This window comes from Macadamia integrifolia, unplaced genomic scaffold (genome assembly GCF_013358625.1).
Source record: "Macadamia integrifolia cultivar HAES 741 unplaced genomic scaffold, SCU_Mint_v3 scaffold2083, whole genome shotgun sequence".
Classification (NCBI taxonomy): domain Eukaryota; kingdom Viridiplantae; phylum Streptophyta; class Magnoliopsida; order Proteales; family Proteaceae; genus Macadamia; species Macadamia integrifolia.
The window spans coordinates 59,667-77,027 of record NW_024868501.1 but is presented as its reverse complement, the minus strand read 5'-3'; the positions used below and the strand labels follow the sequence as shown (position 1 = coordinate 77,027).

General features: G+C 37.4%; 1 protein-coding gene across 4 annotated transcripts; it reads left to right on the top strand.

The window, feature by feature from the left end:
- Nucleotides 1-843: 843 nt before the first annotated feature.
- Nucleotides 844-9,011, top strand: LOC122065663 (cell wall protein RBR3). 4 transcript variants are annotated; one of them, XM_042629489.1, is made up of 4 exons: nt 844-1,065; nt 1,167-2,561; nt 3,450-3,636; nt 8,877-9,011. In XM_042629489.1, exons 2-3 carry the CDS (start codon nt 1,182-1,184, stop codon nt 3,621-3,623), a joined length of 1,554 nt encoding a protein of 517 aa, XP_042485423.1. In that variant the 5' UTR covers nt 844-1,065; nt 1,167-1,181; the 3' UTR covers nt 3,624-3,636; nt 8,877-9,011. The 4 variants fall into 4 exon arrangements, with proteins under 4 accessions (XP_042485423.1, XP_042485424.1, XP_042485422.1 ...); XM_042629490.1 differs by lacking the exon at nt 8,877-9,011 and adding an exon at nt 6,905-7,206; XM_042629488.1 differs by lacking the exon at nt 8,877-9,011 and adding an exon at nt 6,860-7,206.
- Nucleotides 9,012-17,361: the final 8,350 nt, after the last annotated feature.

Here is a 17,361-nt window from a genome sequence, read left to right as displayed (position 1 = left end):
TTCTTTTTAACTCTTTCATATGGGGGTAAAATAGGTATCTTACAACCGGGCCGGGCCAGGCCGATGCAAAATAGACCGGTCTCGATCGGGTATTAATTGATCGGTTCGGTCGGGTGCCCGACGGTCCAAGTATCAAGACTGAGACCGACCGTTTGTAAACGGGCTGGGCTCAAGCCCGACACGTTTAATAAATGGGCCGGGTCGGGCCGGGCTTTAAACGGTCGGTTCCGATCAATTCTATCTGGTCAGGCCACGAATTGACACCCCTAACCATCATCCACCATTCCCCTCGGTAAAAATCGATCCATAGTCGGGTTGAATCGATATGAATCAGTCGGATCTCATTATCAAAAGAAAAATCAGTCGGATTGATTGTTGCCGATTACAATGCGAATCAGCCGATTTGACCGATCCGCTTTTGATTTTAAAATCCTTGGAAATATGGTCATATTGTACACGGAGAGATCCGCTAACCCGCTTGATGCTTGACCATTTTCCTCTTCCAGTCTTACGAGTTCCCATTAGTGCCACGCATCATTGAGATATCAACTGTCAGATTAGAATCTAAACATCAACATACATCTCCCCAATCCAGTCACTGCTCACGATGAGAGATACTCATCAGTTGCCCATCCCAAACTTGATGTCACAAATCACGATGTCTCAATTTTAAGCCTATGATGTCAATCTCATAAGATGAAGATTCCGATCCAACCATTAAAACTTGAGGAACACCACCAAACTCATAGTAGCAACAATAAGGGTCAAATCAACTACTATAGTTACCAAAATGCCATAGTCGATGACTCGATATTACACTTGCGGGCTGCCGCCGCTTCCCTTAAAATAGAGGGGAAGAGAGAAGACCAGAAGAGGAAGCACCGTGGAGTTCGGCATCAAACAGGCACCACCAAGCTTTCCTTTTCTCGTCCTTACCAACTGTTCTGTATGTGCAACGGATAGGGGAAAAGGATCGATTAGGTTATCGATTGGTTCCTCTAGATTTTTTCTATCTTATCTCTTCAATCGTCTGCTCCTTCTTCACTTCGACGGACCTTGGCTCTGGTAAGCTTTCTTGAACGATCTAATCCAGTTCCATTCTTTGTGTGGGTTTTGTGATTGTTCGCGTGATCTAAGACTCAAGAGAGATCGTCTCCTCTTGGCAGATCTGTGTAGAAACGATGAATTCTAACTTCGGAAAAGCGGGGAATCCACAAAAGGGTTCGGTTTCTTCCAATAATTTCGATTTCGACTTTGGTCTCGGCTCCGGTCTGTCGAGCAATCGACCTCGTTCCCTCAACGATCAGAAACTTGGACAGCACAGTTCTCCTTATTCATTTCCTTCTTCTTCTTCTTCTTCTACGTCTTTCTCGGCGGCGCAGTCGAAACCTGCATCCTCTGCCTGGTCCATGAACAAACCCGCATGGACTCACCAGCCGGCCCCCACTCCCGCCGCACGATCCAGCCTAGAAAAACCTACCTCTATGGTCGGGGATATCTCTGGGAAGAGTTGGACCTCCGCTGCCCCTTCTGCTGCTCCTAGTGCTCGTCTTGGAATTCCCGAAAAGAATCCCAATTTGTTTGGAGATCTTGTCGGTTCGGCTCTCGGTAAGACCAGCAGCGGTAATGTTCCTTTGAAGAATGCTGCCCCTGCTTCCGCTAACCCACAGACAACTCCCGCAACCAGGAATGCTTTCTCCATGGGTAATGTAGCCGATTCCCTGCCGAAGACCAGTACTGCTGCTCCTGCTAATGCTACCACTCATATGAGGAATACCAGTTGGGGATCTGGTGCAAATTTCGGGAGTTATTCTATTCCCACTAACAGCGGCAGCAGTAACATCAACAATAATAATCGGAATCTGGGGGGTCCGTCCATGAAAAGTGCGGCTGGTCTCTCTGCAAGCTCGAAGAAGGATCCCTTTGGATCTCTTGTGGATTTTGGATCCAAACCTGCTGTTAATAATGTCAACTCCGCGGCCAGTAATAATTTTAATGCCGGTGACGCCTATTCATTCGGAGTCTTCCAGGATGCTTCTAAATCTGGCACTCCACCATTTCCATCTGATGCTTTTCCTGCTACCAATAACAATCCTATGGGATCAGCATCCAATTCTGGCCCTAAAATGGATACTTTTGGGATTCCCACACAAGAATTTTCTTCTCACGAGCAGTCTCAGCCACAATCCACAGGCCTCGATCCGCTGGATTCTTTAATCTCATCTGTCTCTTCCTCTGCAGCTCCCACGCCATCTGGTCCTGTTGAAGTTGATGACTGGGGAATTGGTTCAGAGTTTGGAGGGAACGAAGCTGGGTGTACAACAGAGCTTGAAGGTCTTCCTCCCCCTCCAGCTGGGGTCACTGCTTCAGGAGCAACGAATAAGGGATTAGACAATTACAAACAGGGTCAGTTTGCTGATGCCATTAAGTGGCTCTCTTGGGCAGTTGTGCTTCTGGAGAAAGCTGGCGACACTGTTGCCAGTGTGGAGGTTCTGTCCTGTAGAGCTTCGTGTTACAAAGAAGTTGGGGAATACAAAAAGGCCGTTGCAGACTGTTCAAAGGTATGGCTCTCTTTAATTGCTTTCTCCTTTTCTTCCTCTTGGTTTGTATTTGAATTTTTGGGAGACAACATGGGATTTCTCATCATGTCTCCCTCTATTGATTGAACTGAACCGTTCCCTTTACCTCCCGGATAACCAAATACTCTAAAGATTGATAGAACCTCTTTTTATATGTAAGATAAGGATTTCATTAAAATAAAAGAGAATACATGCATCATTTTGTGCAAGTTTGGCTAATTCAGGCAAGAAGTCAGATGGTAGGATAATTAGCTCCTCATCCCTATGTGTTAGAGAAACAATGTAATTAGCAGGTTGATTGAACTCCCGCTAGACTTGTTCAAACGCAACATAATTTAAGCCTTCCCTCATGTGAACAGTGGGCAGAATATCAATCACCACCTTAAGTAGGATCAAATTGAAAAATTTCGGAGGCCCCTCTATTTTCACCCTCATAGGTGAAAATAGGTGAAAATAGGAGAACCCTCATGATTCCTTACGCCACCACAATGCTCTATCTTGATCAAGGGAACCATCACAATATAGAACAATGGTATCACCCAGCAGATTTTTCCAAGATCACGTTCTTGCAATTTGATGAATTCACAAAGGGGCTCTCCCCCATTTCTCCATCAACAAGTTATTCTGAGCATTTTCCACCCTTTATAAAGATATAGAACTACATCAATCCACAGCGTAAATTTTTTTGTCTCGCCTAAGTTACCCAACTTACTAGTGCATTGGCTTCTTTTGGACTGTTAAGCCTCCGGGAAAACTTTAAATTCCATAACTCATATTTGCACTTACCTTCTTTAATATTAATGCTAAGGTTTTTTTCATCTCATATTTGCCCAAATATGGGGAAATTATAGTCTGCAATTTGTATTGCAGGTGCTAGAACATGACAGTACCAATGTATCCGTGCTAGTACAGCGTGCACTTCTATATGAGAGTACTGAAAAGTACAAACTGGGGGCCGAGGACCTGAGGGCTGTTCTAAAGCTCGATCCCACTAATAGGGTTGCTAAAAGTACAATTCATCGCTTGAATCAGTTGGCCGGCTAGAGAACTTCTTCTGGTATTCCTAGAAATAAAATCTTGTTACATTTTCTATCAATTCAGAAAAATGTGCACACAATTCTGTATCCCTTATAGGGGTAATAAGGTTTTTTGAAACATGGGTTATCTGCTGATCATTTCATCTTTTAGGAGAATGTTATTGTGCATTATCATTGATGTGTTGTATCGAGTTTGATTGTATTGCTGGTGACTGTATCACATTCTCTCTCTTTGTTTTAATCCAAATAGCCACTTTGGAATTTTGACTTGGAAGAAATGCAACATGTTGGATGTCTTACACATACGAGTGGAAGAGAGTAGTTAGTTTTTCTTTTGTTTTTTTTTGTTCTGAGATATTGAAATGTTAGGAAAATGTGGAATACTATATCATTCTTTGTTTCTCTTCTAGATTTGGTGAAGCTTGCAATGGAAGAATTAGTTGCTTTTTGTCCAGATTTGATATATTTTGTAATCCAGGTTATGCATTGAATCTGTTACTGTAACATGATTGTATATCAGAAGTGGAGAATAAATATTTTCCATCATCATTGAAGTCTCAACAACAGTTTTACGACTCAATGTCACAATGTGGTTCTCTAAAAATATAGTTGATAACTGTGGTAAGATCAACATTTATGCTTCAAAGGAATGCTTGACACTATGAATTTTGTAGTATATTTGAACCTTAAAATTTTGAAGAATCCTAGTAACCTGAAACATTAGGGCCCACAAACTCTTAGACCTGCTGCTCCCACTTAATGTGGGCTCTGAAATTCTAAAGCCAATGTGTAAGTAGAAGGGTGATTCATAGAGTCCATGGGCCGACTAGTTTGTAAATGCTTGCACTATAAACTGTCTGGATAGCCCTTTCTTCTTTCTGGCTATGGCTTCTTTCGGTTGGAAGTCAAATGAAAGGAAAGGGAATAGAATTAAGATGAAATGTTTATGAACAATGGAGATAGATCAGTGGGGGCAAATCCCAGTGGTTGATAATCGCCAGAGATGATATTCCTATCTTACGCTGATTATGAGATGATTGCCTAGGGGTAATTGCATTTGGTGCAATGGTGGTGGCCTATTGGTTATTTCAATTTTATTTTTTATTTTTTATTTTTTATTTTTTATGGAAGTATTGGTTATTTCATTTGATATGAACTTTGAAATGGCATTCTTTTGCTTTCGCGATTTGTCTGGGGCTATGAAATTGGCTTTAATGTAACATTGGATGTGATTTTGTGCCAAGCTACTTATTTTAGACCAAGTGATTTTCATTCCATATGGATGCAACCTGGTGGCCATAGGTTTGAAAAATGAAATCATCTGTTGATGTAGGCTCGGTCAACATATGAAGCAGTCTAGCCTAAGGCCTAGTATTAAGGTTTGATCCATAATACAAATAAAGCCCTTGATTAACATTTTTAGTCTTTACTATGTAATTTAAAGTTTAATCACAGCCATAGAAATTCAAATGTAATTGACGGTGGAGATATCGTAGGAGCTTTTAGGTTGGATCTCTTCACATCTTTAGTGGATTTTCACTTCTACTCCTTTGACTCTTCAATTTGTGAGCTCACGTTTGGCATTTGAGTTAGCATCGGAAAACTAAAAAGAAAGCCCACTTAGAAGTCACTTATTTTGAAACAAGAATTAAGATTTTGAAGCTTGCATCAAAACCATATACAATACAAACTTTTGTAGCAAGCCAAAATAGTGGGAATTCTCTACGATCTTTCTTCTCTTCTCTTATGTAATCTCAACCTTAGAATCATAGGGGTAGAAGTTGAGATTTTTGAATTTTCTTTGCCTATAAAAAACCACCGAAGATAGCATGTAAAAATAGAATGAGAAGAGTTTAATTGAATTTGATTAACCAAATTGTGGTTCTCCAATTGAGAGATTCCTTTGAAACCTAGAAGAGTTTCTTTGAAACGTTGAAGAAGTTTCATTCCATCATTGAACAGTTGGAATTTTATACTTCACTTGCATCCAAGAAGGGTTGCAAGACCCTCATTGTTGTTGCAATCATCTTAGAAGAGTTGCATTTCAATTCATATCTATCCATTTTCATTTTTTTTTTTTTTTTCATTTTCAAATTCAGACTGTGTAAGTGTTGTAGTAACTTGTCAACATTTTTAAATCCTTTTTCACCGAGGATCTCAATAATTTATATCTCACAAAAGTTGTAGCCCTACTTCTTGTCTTTAATTTCCAATTTGAATCACCCCAAACCGATATCGGAGCAGAGAGATATCCTCAAATTACTAATCGAAGGTCATTCTGTCCGAAATTGGTTTTATCTATAAAGTTAAGTACTCTCCCGATCCTTGTATTCGGGCAATCTCGTGAGGAAGTTTGCATCATTTGTATCAAAGCATTGGAAAAGATAACCATATCTTCAATTCAAACAAGGGGTAAAGATGTTAATTTTCAACATCAACAACATATTGTTAAATTAGCTTTTGAGGTTGAAATGTTGTAATTTTAGCATCATGTGGTTAGTTTGATTCTTGAGATTGAACGATTGAAGAAAACTCCATGTTGTTCGAATATCCGATTAAGAAGACATCTAAAGATTGATTTTCCTTTTTCAAAGAATCAAAGATTTGTTCATATGAGGAGTATCAATGACAAATCAAAATTTCATTCGGAAGTGCAAAATGACATTTGACCATTTTGTGAAGTACCACCATATTTAAAAGAGTGTTTTCCTTACACCTCCATGACATGTGTTGATCTATGTGCACCACCGGTATTTAATGAATATCCAATGGAAGAACTTCATGAATGTGGTGACTTCAACTTACTTCAATCAACTTTTGATTTTGAAATTGAGGTAAGTCTCGAGGTTATCAGTGACATTCCTCAAGACATACTTGAAGAAAACCCTATTCTCCACCTCCCACCTTCATCACTTGAAGTTGCGAGTAATGTTCACATGCCACCATCGCCAGCCAAATTTATCTTTGGGAAGATGAGCAACAAATTTCTCAAATTTGTTTGTGCATGGAACAAAGACTACCAACATCATGGTCTGACACCTAAAAAGCATATATTGATCATTTATTAACAATGTTTTTAACCATCTTTTGATCTCACATTTGCTGGAGCCATTAACAACTCAAAAGCAAGCATCAACATTGTTGAATGGCACAACTCATCTGTAATAACTAAAAGGTTGACATTGAGTGTTATCGTTTCCTGTCAAGAAACTATTTTTATGGTGTTTCTTCCCCATTTTGCAGATGATCACATGCTTGATGAAATTCCTATGTTCCCATTTGATCTAGGTAGAGTTCAGGTACTTTTGGGTGGAATAAGAATTCGAGGACGAATTCTTTTAAAGAATGGGAGAATGATGGAAATCCGGCCAGCATATGAAGAAGTCCAACCTAAGACCTAGCATTTAAGTTTTATCCATAATGCAAATAAAGCCCTTGATTAACATTTTTTAGTCTTTACTATGTAATTTAAAGTTTAATCCCACCCATAGAAATTCAAATGTAATCGACGGTGGAGATATCGTATGAGCTTTTAGGGTTGGAACTCTTCACATCCTTGGTGGATTTTCGCCTCAACTCTTTTGACTCCTTAATTTGTGAGCTCAAGTTTGGCATTTTAGTTAGCATCAGAAAACTACAAAGAAAACCCATTTGGAAGTCACTTATTTTGAAACAAAAATCAAGATTTTAAAGCTTGTATTAAGACCTTGGACAATACAAACTTTTATAGCAATCTAAGATAGTGGGAATTCTCTATCGTCTTTCTTTTCTTCTCTTGTGTAATCTCAACCTTAGGATCTTAGGGGTAGAAGTTGAGATTTTAGAATTTTATTTGCCTATAAAAGGCCACCGAAGATAGCATGTAAAAATAGAACGAAAATAGTTTAATTGAATTTGATTAATCAAATTGTGGTTGTCCAATTGAAAGATTCATTTAAAACCTAGAAGAGTTTCTTTGAAACCTTGAAGAAGTTTCATTCCATCATTGAAGAGTTGGAATTTTTTACTTCACTTGCATCCAAGAAGAGTTGCAAAACCCCCATTGGTACTGCAATTATCCTAGAAGAGTTGCATTTCAGCCCATATCTATCCATTTACATTTTTTTTTTTTTTTAAATTTTCAGATTCAAACTGTGTAAGTGTAGTAACCTGACAGCCTTTTTAAACCCTTTTTCACTTAGGATCTCAATAATTCGTATCTTACAAAAGTTATAGCCCCACCTCATCTTTAATTCCCAATTTGAATCACCCCAAACCGATATCGGAGCAGAGAGATATCTCCAAATTACTGACCGAAGGTCATTCTGTCCAAAATTGGTTTTATCTACAAAGTCAAGTACTCTCCCGATCTTTGTATTCAGGCAATCCCGTGAGGAAGATTGCATCATTTGTATCAGAACTTTGGAGGAGAGAATCATGCCTTCAATTCAAACAAGGGATAGAGATGTTAATTTTTAACATCAACAACATATTGCTAAATTAGCTTTTGAGGACGAGATGTTGTAATTTTAGCGTCATGTGGTTGGTTTGGTTCTCGAGATTGAACGATTGAAGAAAACTCCACGTGGTTCGAACATCCGATTAAGAAGACATCTAAAGATTGATTTTTCATCTTTCAAAGAATCAAAGATCTGTTCATATGAGGAGTATATGATAAATCCGGATTTCATTCGGAAGTGCAAAATGACATCTGGCCATTTTGTGAAGTACCACCATATGTAGAGGAATGTCTTCCTTACACCTCATGACATGTGTTGATCTATGTGCAACTCCGGTATTTGATGAATATCCAATGGAAGAACTTCATGAATGTGGTGACTTCAACTTACTTGAATTAACTTTTGATTTTGAAAATAAGGTAAGTCACGAGGTTATCAGTGACTCAAGGCATACTTAAAGGAAACCCTATTCTCCACCTCCCACCTTTATCATTAAAGTTACGAGTAATGTTCCCATGCCACCATCGCCAGTTAAATTTATCTTTGGTAAGATGAGCAACACATTTCTCAAATTTATTTGTAAATAGAACGAAGACTACCCACATCATAGGTTTGACACTTATAAAGCATATATATCATTTTTTAACAATGTTTTTAACCAACTTTTGATCTCACATTTACTGGAGCTATTAACAACTCAAAAGCAAGCATCAACATTGTTGAAGGGCACAACTCATCTGTAATAACTAAAGGGATGACATGGAATGTTATCATTTCTAGTAAAGAAACTACTTTTATTGTGTTTCTTTCTCATTTTGCAGATGGTCACATGCTTGATGAAATTCCTATGTTCCCATTTGATCCAGGCGGAGTTCAGGTACTTTTGGGTGGAACAAGAATTCGAGGATGAATTCTTTTAAAGAATGGGAGAATGATGCAAATCCGGCCAACATATGAAGAAGTCTAGCCTAAGGCCTAGCATTTAGGTTTTATCCATAGTGCAAATAAAGCCTTTGATTAACATTTTTTAGTCTTTACTATGTAATTTAAAGTTTAATCACACCCATAGAAACTCAAATGTAATCGACAGTGGAGATATCGTATGAGCTTTTAGGGTTGGAACTCTTCACATCCTTGGTGGATTTTCGCCTCAACTCTTTTGACTCGTCAATTTGTGAGCTCAAGTTTGGCATTTTAGCTAGCATCGGAAAACTACAAAGAAAGCCCACTTGGAAGTCACTTATTTTGAAACAAGAATCTAGATTTTGAAGCTTGCATCAAGACCTTGGACAATACAAACTTTTGTAGCAACTCAAGGTAGTGAAAATTCTCTACCATCTTTTTTCTCTTCGCTTATGTAATCTCAACCTTAGGATCTTAGGGGTAGAAGTTGAGATTTTAGAATTTTATTTGCCTATAAAAGGCCACCGAAGATAGCATGTAAAAATAGAATTAGAAGAATTTAATTGAATTTGATTAATCATATTTTGGTTCTCCAATTGAGAGATTTCTTTGAAACCTTGGAGAAGTTTCATTCCATCCTTGAAGAGTTGGAATTTTCTAATTCACTTGCATCCTAGAAGAGTTGCAAGACCCCCAATGGTGCTGCAATCATCCTACAAGAGTTGCATTTCAACTCATATCTATCCATTTTCATTTTTTCTTCATTTTCAGATTCGGACTGTGTAAGTGTTATAACTTGTCAGTCTTTTTAATCCCTTTTTCATCGAGGATCTCAATAATTTGTATCTCACAAAAATTGTAGCCCTACTTGGTCTTTAATTCCCAATTTGAATCACCCCAAACCGATATCGAAGAAAGAGATATTCCCAAATTACTAACCAAAGGTCATTCTGTTCAAAATTGGTTTTATCTACAAAGTCAAGTACTCTCCCGATCCTTGTATTCGGGCAATCCCGTGAGGAAAATTTCATCATTTGTATCAGAGCTTTAGAGGAGAGAACCATGCCTTCAATTCAAACAAGGGGTAGAGGTGTTAATTTTCAACATCAACAATATATTGCTAAATTAGCTTTTGAGGTCGAGATGTTGTAATTTTAGCATCATTTGGTTGGTTTGATTCTTGAGATTTAATGATTGAAGAAAACTCCACATGGTTCGAACATCCGATTAAGAAGACATCTAAAGATTTATTTTTCATTTTTAAAAGAATCAAAGATTTATTCTTATAAGGAGTATCAATGACAAATCAGAATTTCATTCAGAAGTGCAAAATGACATCTGGCCATTTTTTGAAATACCACAATATGTATAGGAGTGTCTTCCTTACACCCCATGACATGTGTTGATGTATGTGCAAAACCGGTATTTGATGAATATCCAATGAAAGAACTTCATGAATGTGGTGACTTCAACTTACTTGAATCAACTTTTGATTTTGAAAATGAGGTGTAAGTCACGAGATTATCAGTGACATTCCTCAAGCCATACTTGAAGGAAACTCTATTCTCCACCTCCCACCTTCATCATTTAAAGTTGCGAGTAATGTTCCCATGCCACCATCGCCAGTTAAATTTATCTTTGGAAAGATGAGCAACAAGTTTCTCAAATTTATTTGTGCATAGAACGAAGATTACCGACATCATAGGTCTGACACCTATAAAGCATATATGTCATTTTTAAACAATGTTTTTAACCATCTTTTGATCTCACGTTTCCTGGAGCTATTAGCAACTCAAATGCAAGCATCAACATTTTTGAAGGGCACAACTCATCTGTAATAACTAAAGGGATGACATGGAGTGTTATTATTTCCTATAAAGAAACTACTTTTATTGTGTTCCTTCCCCATTTTGCAGGTGATCACATGCTTGATGAAATTCCTATGTTCCCATTTGATCCAGGGGGAGTTTAGGTACTTTTGGGTGGAATAAGAATTCGAGGACGAATTCTTTTAAAGAATGGAGAATGATGCAAACCCGGCCAACATATGAAGAAGTCCAGCCTAATGCCTAGCATTTAGGTTTAATCCATAATGCAAATAAAGCCCCTGATTAACATTTTGTAGTCTTTAGTATGTAATTTAAAGTTTAATCCCAGCCATAGAAACTCAAATGTAATCGACGGTGGAAATATCGTATGAGTTTTTAGGGTTGGAACTCTTCACATCCTTAGTGGATTTTCACCTCAACTCTTTTGACTCCTCAATTTGTGAGCTCAAGTTTGGCATTTGAGCTAGCATCGAAAAATTACAAAGAAAGCCCACTTGGAAGTCACTTATTTTGAAACAAGAATCTAGATTTTGAATCTTGCATCAAGACCTTGGGCAATACAAACTTTTGTAGCAACCCAAGATAGTGGGAATTCTCTACCATCTTTCTTTTATTCTCTTATGTAATCTCAACCTTAAGATCTTAAGGGTAGAAGTTGAGATTTTAGAATTTTATTTTCCTATAAAAGGCCACCGAAGATAGCATGTAAAAATAGAATGAGAAGAGTTTAATTGAATTTGATTAATCATATTGTGGTTCTCCAATTGAGAAATTTCTTTGAAGCGTTGAAGAAGTTTCATTCCATCCTTGAAGAGTTTAAATTTTCTACTTCACTTGCATCCGAGAAGAGTTACAAGACCCCCATTGATGCTGCAATCATCATAGAAGAGTTGCATTTCAGCCCATATTTATCCATTTTCATGTTTTTTTCATTTTCAGATTTGGATTGTGTAAGTGTAATAACTTGTCAACCCTTTTAAACCCTTTTTTCACCAAGGATTTCAATAATTCGTATCTCACAAAAGTTGTAGCCCCACCTCGTCTTTAATTCCCAATTTGAATCACCCCAAACCGATATCGGAGCAGAGAGATATCCTCAAATTACTAATCGAAGGTCATTCTGTCTGAAATTGGTTTTATCTACGAAGTCAAGTGCTCTCCTGATCCTTGTATTCGGGCAATCCCATGAGGGAGATTGCATCATCTCTCTACATAAGAAAAGACAGGGAAGGTTATACTGTATATATATGCCCCTCTCAGACCTTGCGGTAGGGGAAGTCTTATTGCATTGGGTATGATTTTTATGAATGCGACTTGTTGGTCGATGAAATCTTACCTTTCATTAATCCAAATTAACTTTTTTATCATTCCATTAATCCAAATCATCAATTGTTGAAAAATATAAGATATGTCTTCAACCAAATAGCCAATTATTTTCCTTGAAAGAAATGCCTCCACACCCTAAATAAAATTTTAAAAAAATATTCCTAAAATGCATACATCGCCCCATTAGTTGAAATTTACAGGATTTTCATCTTTACAAAGTATAGAGTGGCTAGTGTTATCTAATAAGTGTGGGAAGCCAAATTGCATCCTAAATTTAAGGTTTTCTTATGAAAATTACTTCATCATGACCTTCACACAAAATCAAACTTGCGAGATACTAAAAATCAATGACATATGCCCTTTTTGTTTCAACGAAAAGGAAATTGAATGGCACTATTCTTTAAGATTAAGAATTTGAGCTGTAGGCTCTGTAGGATTAAAAACGGAATTCCTGAATGGATCTCCCATCATTGACATGCTGGAAAACCATTTTTTACCAAAACATACTCACCAAATCTGAAATAATGTATTCTCTATCCATTTGTGCTATACATATGTTATTTTATTTTGATAGCTAGAAAGTGGGGAAAATCTTTCAATCCTTAGCCATTTGTGCTATACATATGTTATTTTATTTTGATAGCCTGAAACCCATCACATCTTTCACATGGCCAAATTACCAAAGATCTAATACCCAAGAAGATTTGTTTTATAATATGTGAAGGCAGCTTTGATCCTGCAACTTGCAAAGTAGACGGACCTCAGTTATCTTTGTCAATAGCAAATCTATGTATGTATCATTATTTTCTACTCATGCAGGGAACGCACAGAAGTCAGAGGCTCAAGGAGTCCTCAAAGGACTGTCTCAGGCTAGTTGATTAAGAATCACGGAAGGCATTATTTGAACTGATTGTTATGGAATAATCAACATGTTGCAGCAAGGAGAACACTGGCCTTGGGAACTTTTGCCCTTTTTTGTTGGACATTCCTGATATGGTGATAGGGAGAATTACATGATTACCCACTTTTGGGTTTCCCTTTACAAAATTACCCACAAAAAGTTTTGGTCAACAAAAATACCCAAAATTAGGTTTGGGTTTACAAAACTACCCAAAACAGTGATTCTCCTTTGTCTGCCTATTTGTTTTGTCATTTTTACCCCTAGCCAAGGTTGTAGCACGGCCTGATGGAGGCCGAGGTGGCAGCCTGGCTTGATGGAAGCCGAGGTGATAGCGCGGCCTGACGGAGGCCTAGGTGGAGCACGGCCTGATGGAGGCCTAGGTTCAGCACGGCTTTACGAAGGCAGAGGAGGAGCGCGGCCTGATGGAGGCCGAGGTGGCAGCACGGCCTGATGGAGGCTGAGGTGGCAGCACGGCCTGATGGAGGCCGAGGTGGAGCATGGCCTGATGGAGGCCTAGATTCAGCACGGCTTTACGAGGCAGAGGTGGAGCGCGGGCTATCACCTCGGCCTCCATCAGGCCGCGCTATCACCTCGGCTTCCATCAGGTCGGGCTTCCACCTCAGCCTCCATCAGGCCGTGCTACAACCTTGGCTAGGGGTAAAAATGGCAAAACAAATAGGCAGAGGAAGGAGAATCACTGTTTTGGGTAGTTTTGTAAACCCAAACCTAATTTTGGATATTTTTGTTGACCAAAACTTTTTGTGGGTAATTTTGTAAAGGGAAACCCAAAAGTGGATAATCATGTAATTTTCCCTATGGTGATATGGTTGAATGTTTTAAACTTTCTAAGCAGCCTAGACATATGGTGGAAGTAGCTCATTGGCTACCAAATATGGCTAGAATGAACAATTTATCATAATAATAATAATGATAATAAAAATAAAAAAAATATATGGCAATAGTTTGTTTAGTCCATGAGGTCTAGCCTGTGTATCAAGATTGGCACAAATTTCTAATAAGTAGCAATTTAGATGGTGTTGAAACTCTATGGAAAGTAATCAACTCACACATCAACTTTCAGTTAAGACGGACGTAATAAGTGGCAAAATAAAGCTTTGAAATTATAATAAAAATAAAAATGAAACTTTTTTAAAATAATAAACATTTAAAAAAAAAAGTAATATGGTAAAATATTGTAAAGTATATGATTGAATCTATGTTTAAAATTTGACATGTGATGAATCTTAGATCATTTCATGCATAAATATAGATACAAATTGCCACATCAATCTCCCACATGGCAAAAATTAGTCTAGAAAAGAATCTTCTTGTGGACAAGAAGTGAAAATTTTCAATGGGGTGTGCATCCCTCTTGGTTAATGGATACTTTATCAGTATTGGATATTATTGTTTGTTTAGTAACATTTTGTTTTAATAGGGGAAAAAATGTGAACAATCAATGCAACCATTGTTCATACTAATTCAGAACGATTAAACCAAACTGCTACCAATGCTTTTAAGTCCGTTTGATTTTGTTTTTAGAAATGGGTTTTCTATTTTTCTATGCTCAAAAATGGAAAAATACCTAAAAAACCGTTTGATTTTTCTGTTTCATTTCGCTTGTTTTTGGAAATTGAAATAGAAATTTATGCTTATTTTTGTGTCTAGAAATAGGAATGGAGAAATAAGTTAGACTTATTTTTCTGTTTCTAGAAACAAGTGGGAGCGACAAAAATTGTGAAAAATCCGATACTTCACTCGACCTACCCAAACCCCCAACCCATTGTTGAAATTTCTCACCATCCAAATGCAGCGATTCCAATTTGGTTGTGCGAAGCTCACAACTTTGGATTGTCTTCATCTTTCTAAAGCTCATCTCCATGAAACATACATACAACTCCAACGTCATACCTTCACTCGTGAGTTGCATTCCTACGTCATACCTTCACTCACGTCTTGAACTCAACTATACTGTTGAAAACGTTTCAGAAAACAGAAAAATTAAATACCTTTTTGCATTTCCAAAAATCGTTTCTTAGCACAGAAACGAAAAAAATCGTTTTTGCTATTTCTAGACACAGAAACGAAAAAAATCGTTTTTGCTATTTCTAGACACAGAAACTAGAAAAACAAAATTAAACAGGGCCTTTATTATAAAGGTTAATCCAAACGAATTCTTGGATGGAATTAACAACGATTAATTGTCAAGTTTTAGCTACTTACCCACCAACATGTAGTATCCACACAGAGAACATCACATGTGACCTATGCACATTGCACATATATGTTCAACACATTCATATTTTTCTTGTTGTAAGGTAATCGATTCATTATACTCGATGTGATAATTGCTTATCAATTACATTTTTTTCTTATAAATTTTTTTAGAAAGTATTAAATAGTTATATATTTACTTAAGAAAAAAAAAATATCTCTTTATGGCCCTATCAAGATAAGCTTCATTGGCAATCTCTGAAATTTTATCACATGACAGAATGATGTGCCATTTGCAATAGTTCTATAGCAGTAAACGATCTAGAGTTTTCTGTCAAATTTCATCACAAACTCAATCAAAGATCTCATCTCTCTTATAAGAGTTTGGTTTTTTTATTTTTTATTTTTCACAAAATAAGAGAAAAAGTTGAACGAGGATAATTTGAATGGAATTGTTTCAAATCAATTTAGGGTTTAGGTATTAAGTAGAAAATGCTATAATTCTTACAATAATTCGGAAATGATTTTTCATTTCGGGTCATTTCATGAAGAGATAACCGAAGGTATTTGAGTAGTTAAATGAAATCCTAGGGGCATGAGCATCAATCAAACTGAGAGAGAATAGAACGAAGATGACAAAACAAATGGAGAGAGAAATATAAATATCTACACAAGACACAAGAGGGGCAAGGGAGTAGGGGTGAAAAAAGGTTGAGTTTCTTAATACCCTAACCCAACCCTAGATCATCAAAATTCAACCTACGCCCAATCCAATCCTATTGGGTTCATGTTCAGGCCCAACCCTTTCGAGTTCATATCAACCCAACCTAGCCCTAATTGACCCTGCCAGGATCGGGTTGGGTTGACCTTGGCTTCTGCAATGGTTGGATTAACCTTAATTGACCTATTTTTGCCATTGACATCTTATACATTAAAAATCATAGAAAAATGAAACACCAATTGGAGCCCTAAATTCTAATATAAAAATTAAGGGTTAAATTTTAGGCCAGGCTGGGCCGGATTGAGGCCCACAACATGAGCCCGACCCAACCTTGACCTAAGGTGAAGGTTGAGGTTTTTCAATCTTAAGCTGCCCTTAAGTTAAAAAAACTTGGCTCAAGCCCTGTTCTAACTCATGACGAATTTAGGTTCTCAGGGCCAACTTTCACCCCTAAGAGAGGTTTGCTGAACTCTCTCAACTGTTCTTTTCTCCGTTATATATTTTGAAAACTGGGCATTGAAGATTGCATTCCTGTTCCTCATTTAAAACGTCCTTATTGCCATTCCCTAATTATCTTTAACCGGAGTAGGAATTCCAATGGTCAATGGAAGCCATAATAAGAATGTCCAGCATATGAGTTTTAAGACAAATGGAGAGTTCTTACAAGGAAATGGTCTTTCCAAGTTGATCCATGCTAGCTAACATTCCCATGTGCTAGGAAATCTTGCCTAGTTTAGAAAACTGTCAAGCTGACAAGGTTGCCTCTTGGCACAACCTCGAATGACACTTGGCTCTCTTTTTCTGTGTGGTATGTATTGATCGAAAATGTGAATTTTATATAAGGGTGATTTACATCAATCTCCCCTATCATTTACCCAAATTACATCATCCCCAAAAAAATCGAAAAATTATATTTAAACTCACAAAGTTGACACTGTTAAACTAGTGTTAGTTTTAGAATGTGAATTCTTCTTCTGCAAGCTTTCCTCTAATAAACAATAGGGAGATGGTTATCAAAATTCCCACAATAAGTAGCAGCAAATTCTGGGGAAGAGCTAATTAAAAACCCACCGACCTTCCTTGCAAAAGCACAAATTGTTAGGATTTTTATATGGGCTTAACTGATACCGATTGATCCATTGAGCCCAAGAAATAATAGATCCATTTTAATTAGGAAACTCCTGTTCTTTCCATTGTGGGAGTGGAATAGGGTTTTAGAGATTCTATTATAAATAGAATACCATTACTTAATACCTTATTGGTTTTGGGAGTATGGCTTTCTCACAAGAGCAAGTGCACAGAAAGAGATGAAACTCTAGAGTAAGAGGCTACAGAAGATCTCAGTAGAATGACTCCACTTGCATAGTTCGTCATTATCATCCTCATGGGAGTAATGTTTAACCACATGGGAT

Coding starts and splice junctions, on each gene's coding strand:
- LOC122065663 (XM_042629489.1), top strand. CDS start 1,182: ATGAATTCTAACTTCGGAAAAGCGGGGAATCCACAAAAGGGTTCGGTT. Junction 2,562..3,449: donor CCGTTGCAGACTGTTCAAAG/GTATGGCTCTCT, acceptor TTTGTATTGCAG/GTGCTAGAACATGACAGTAC.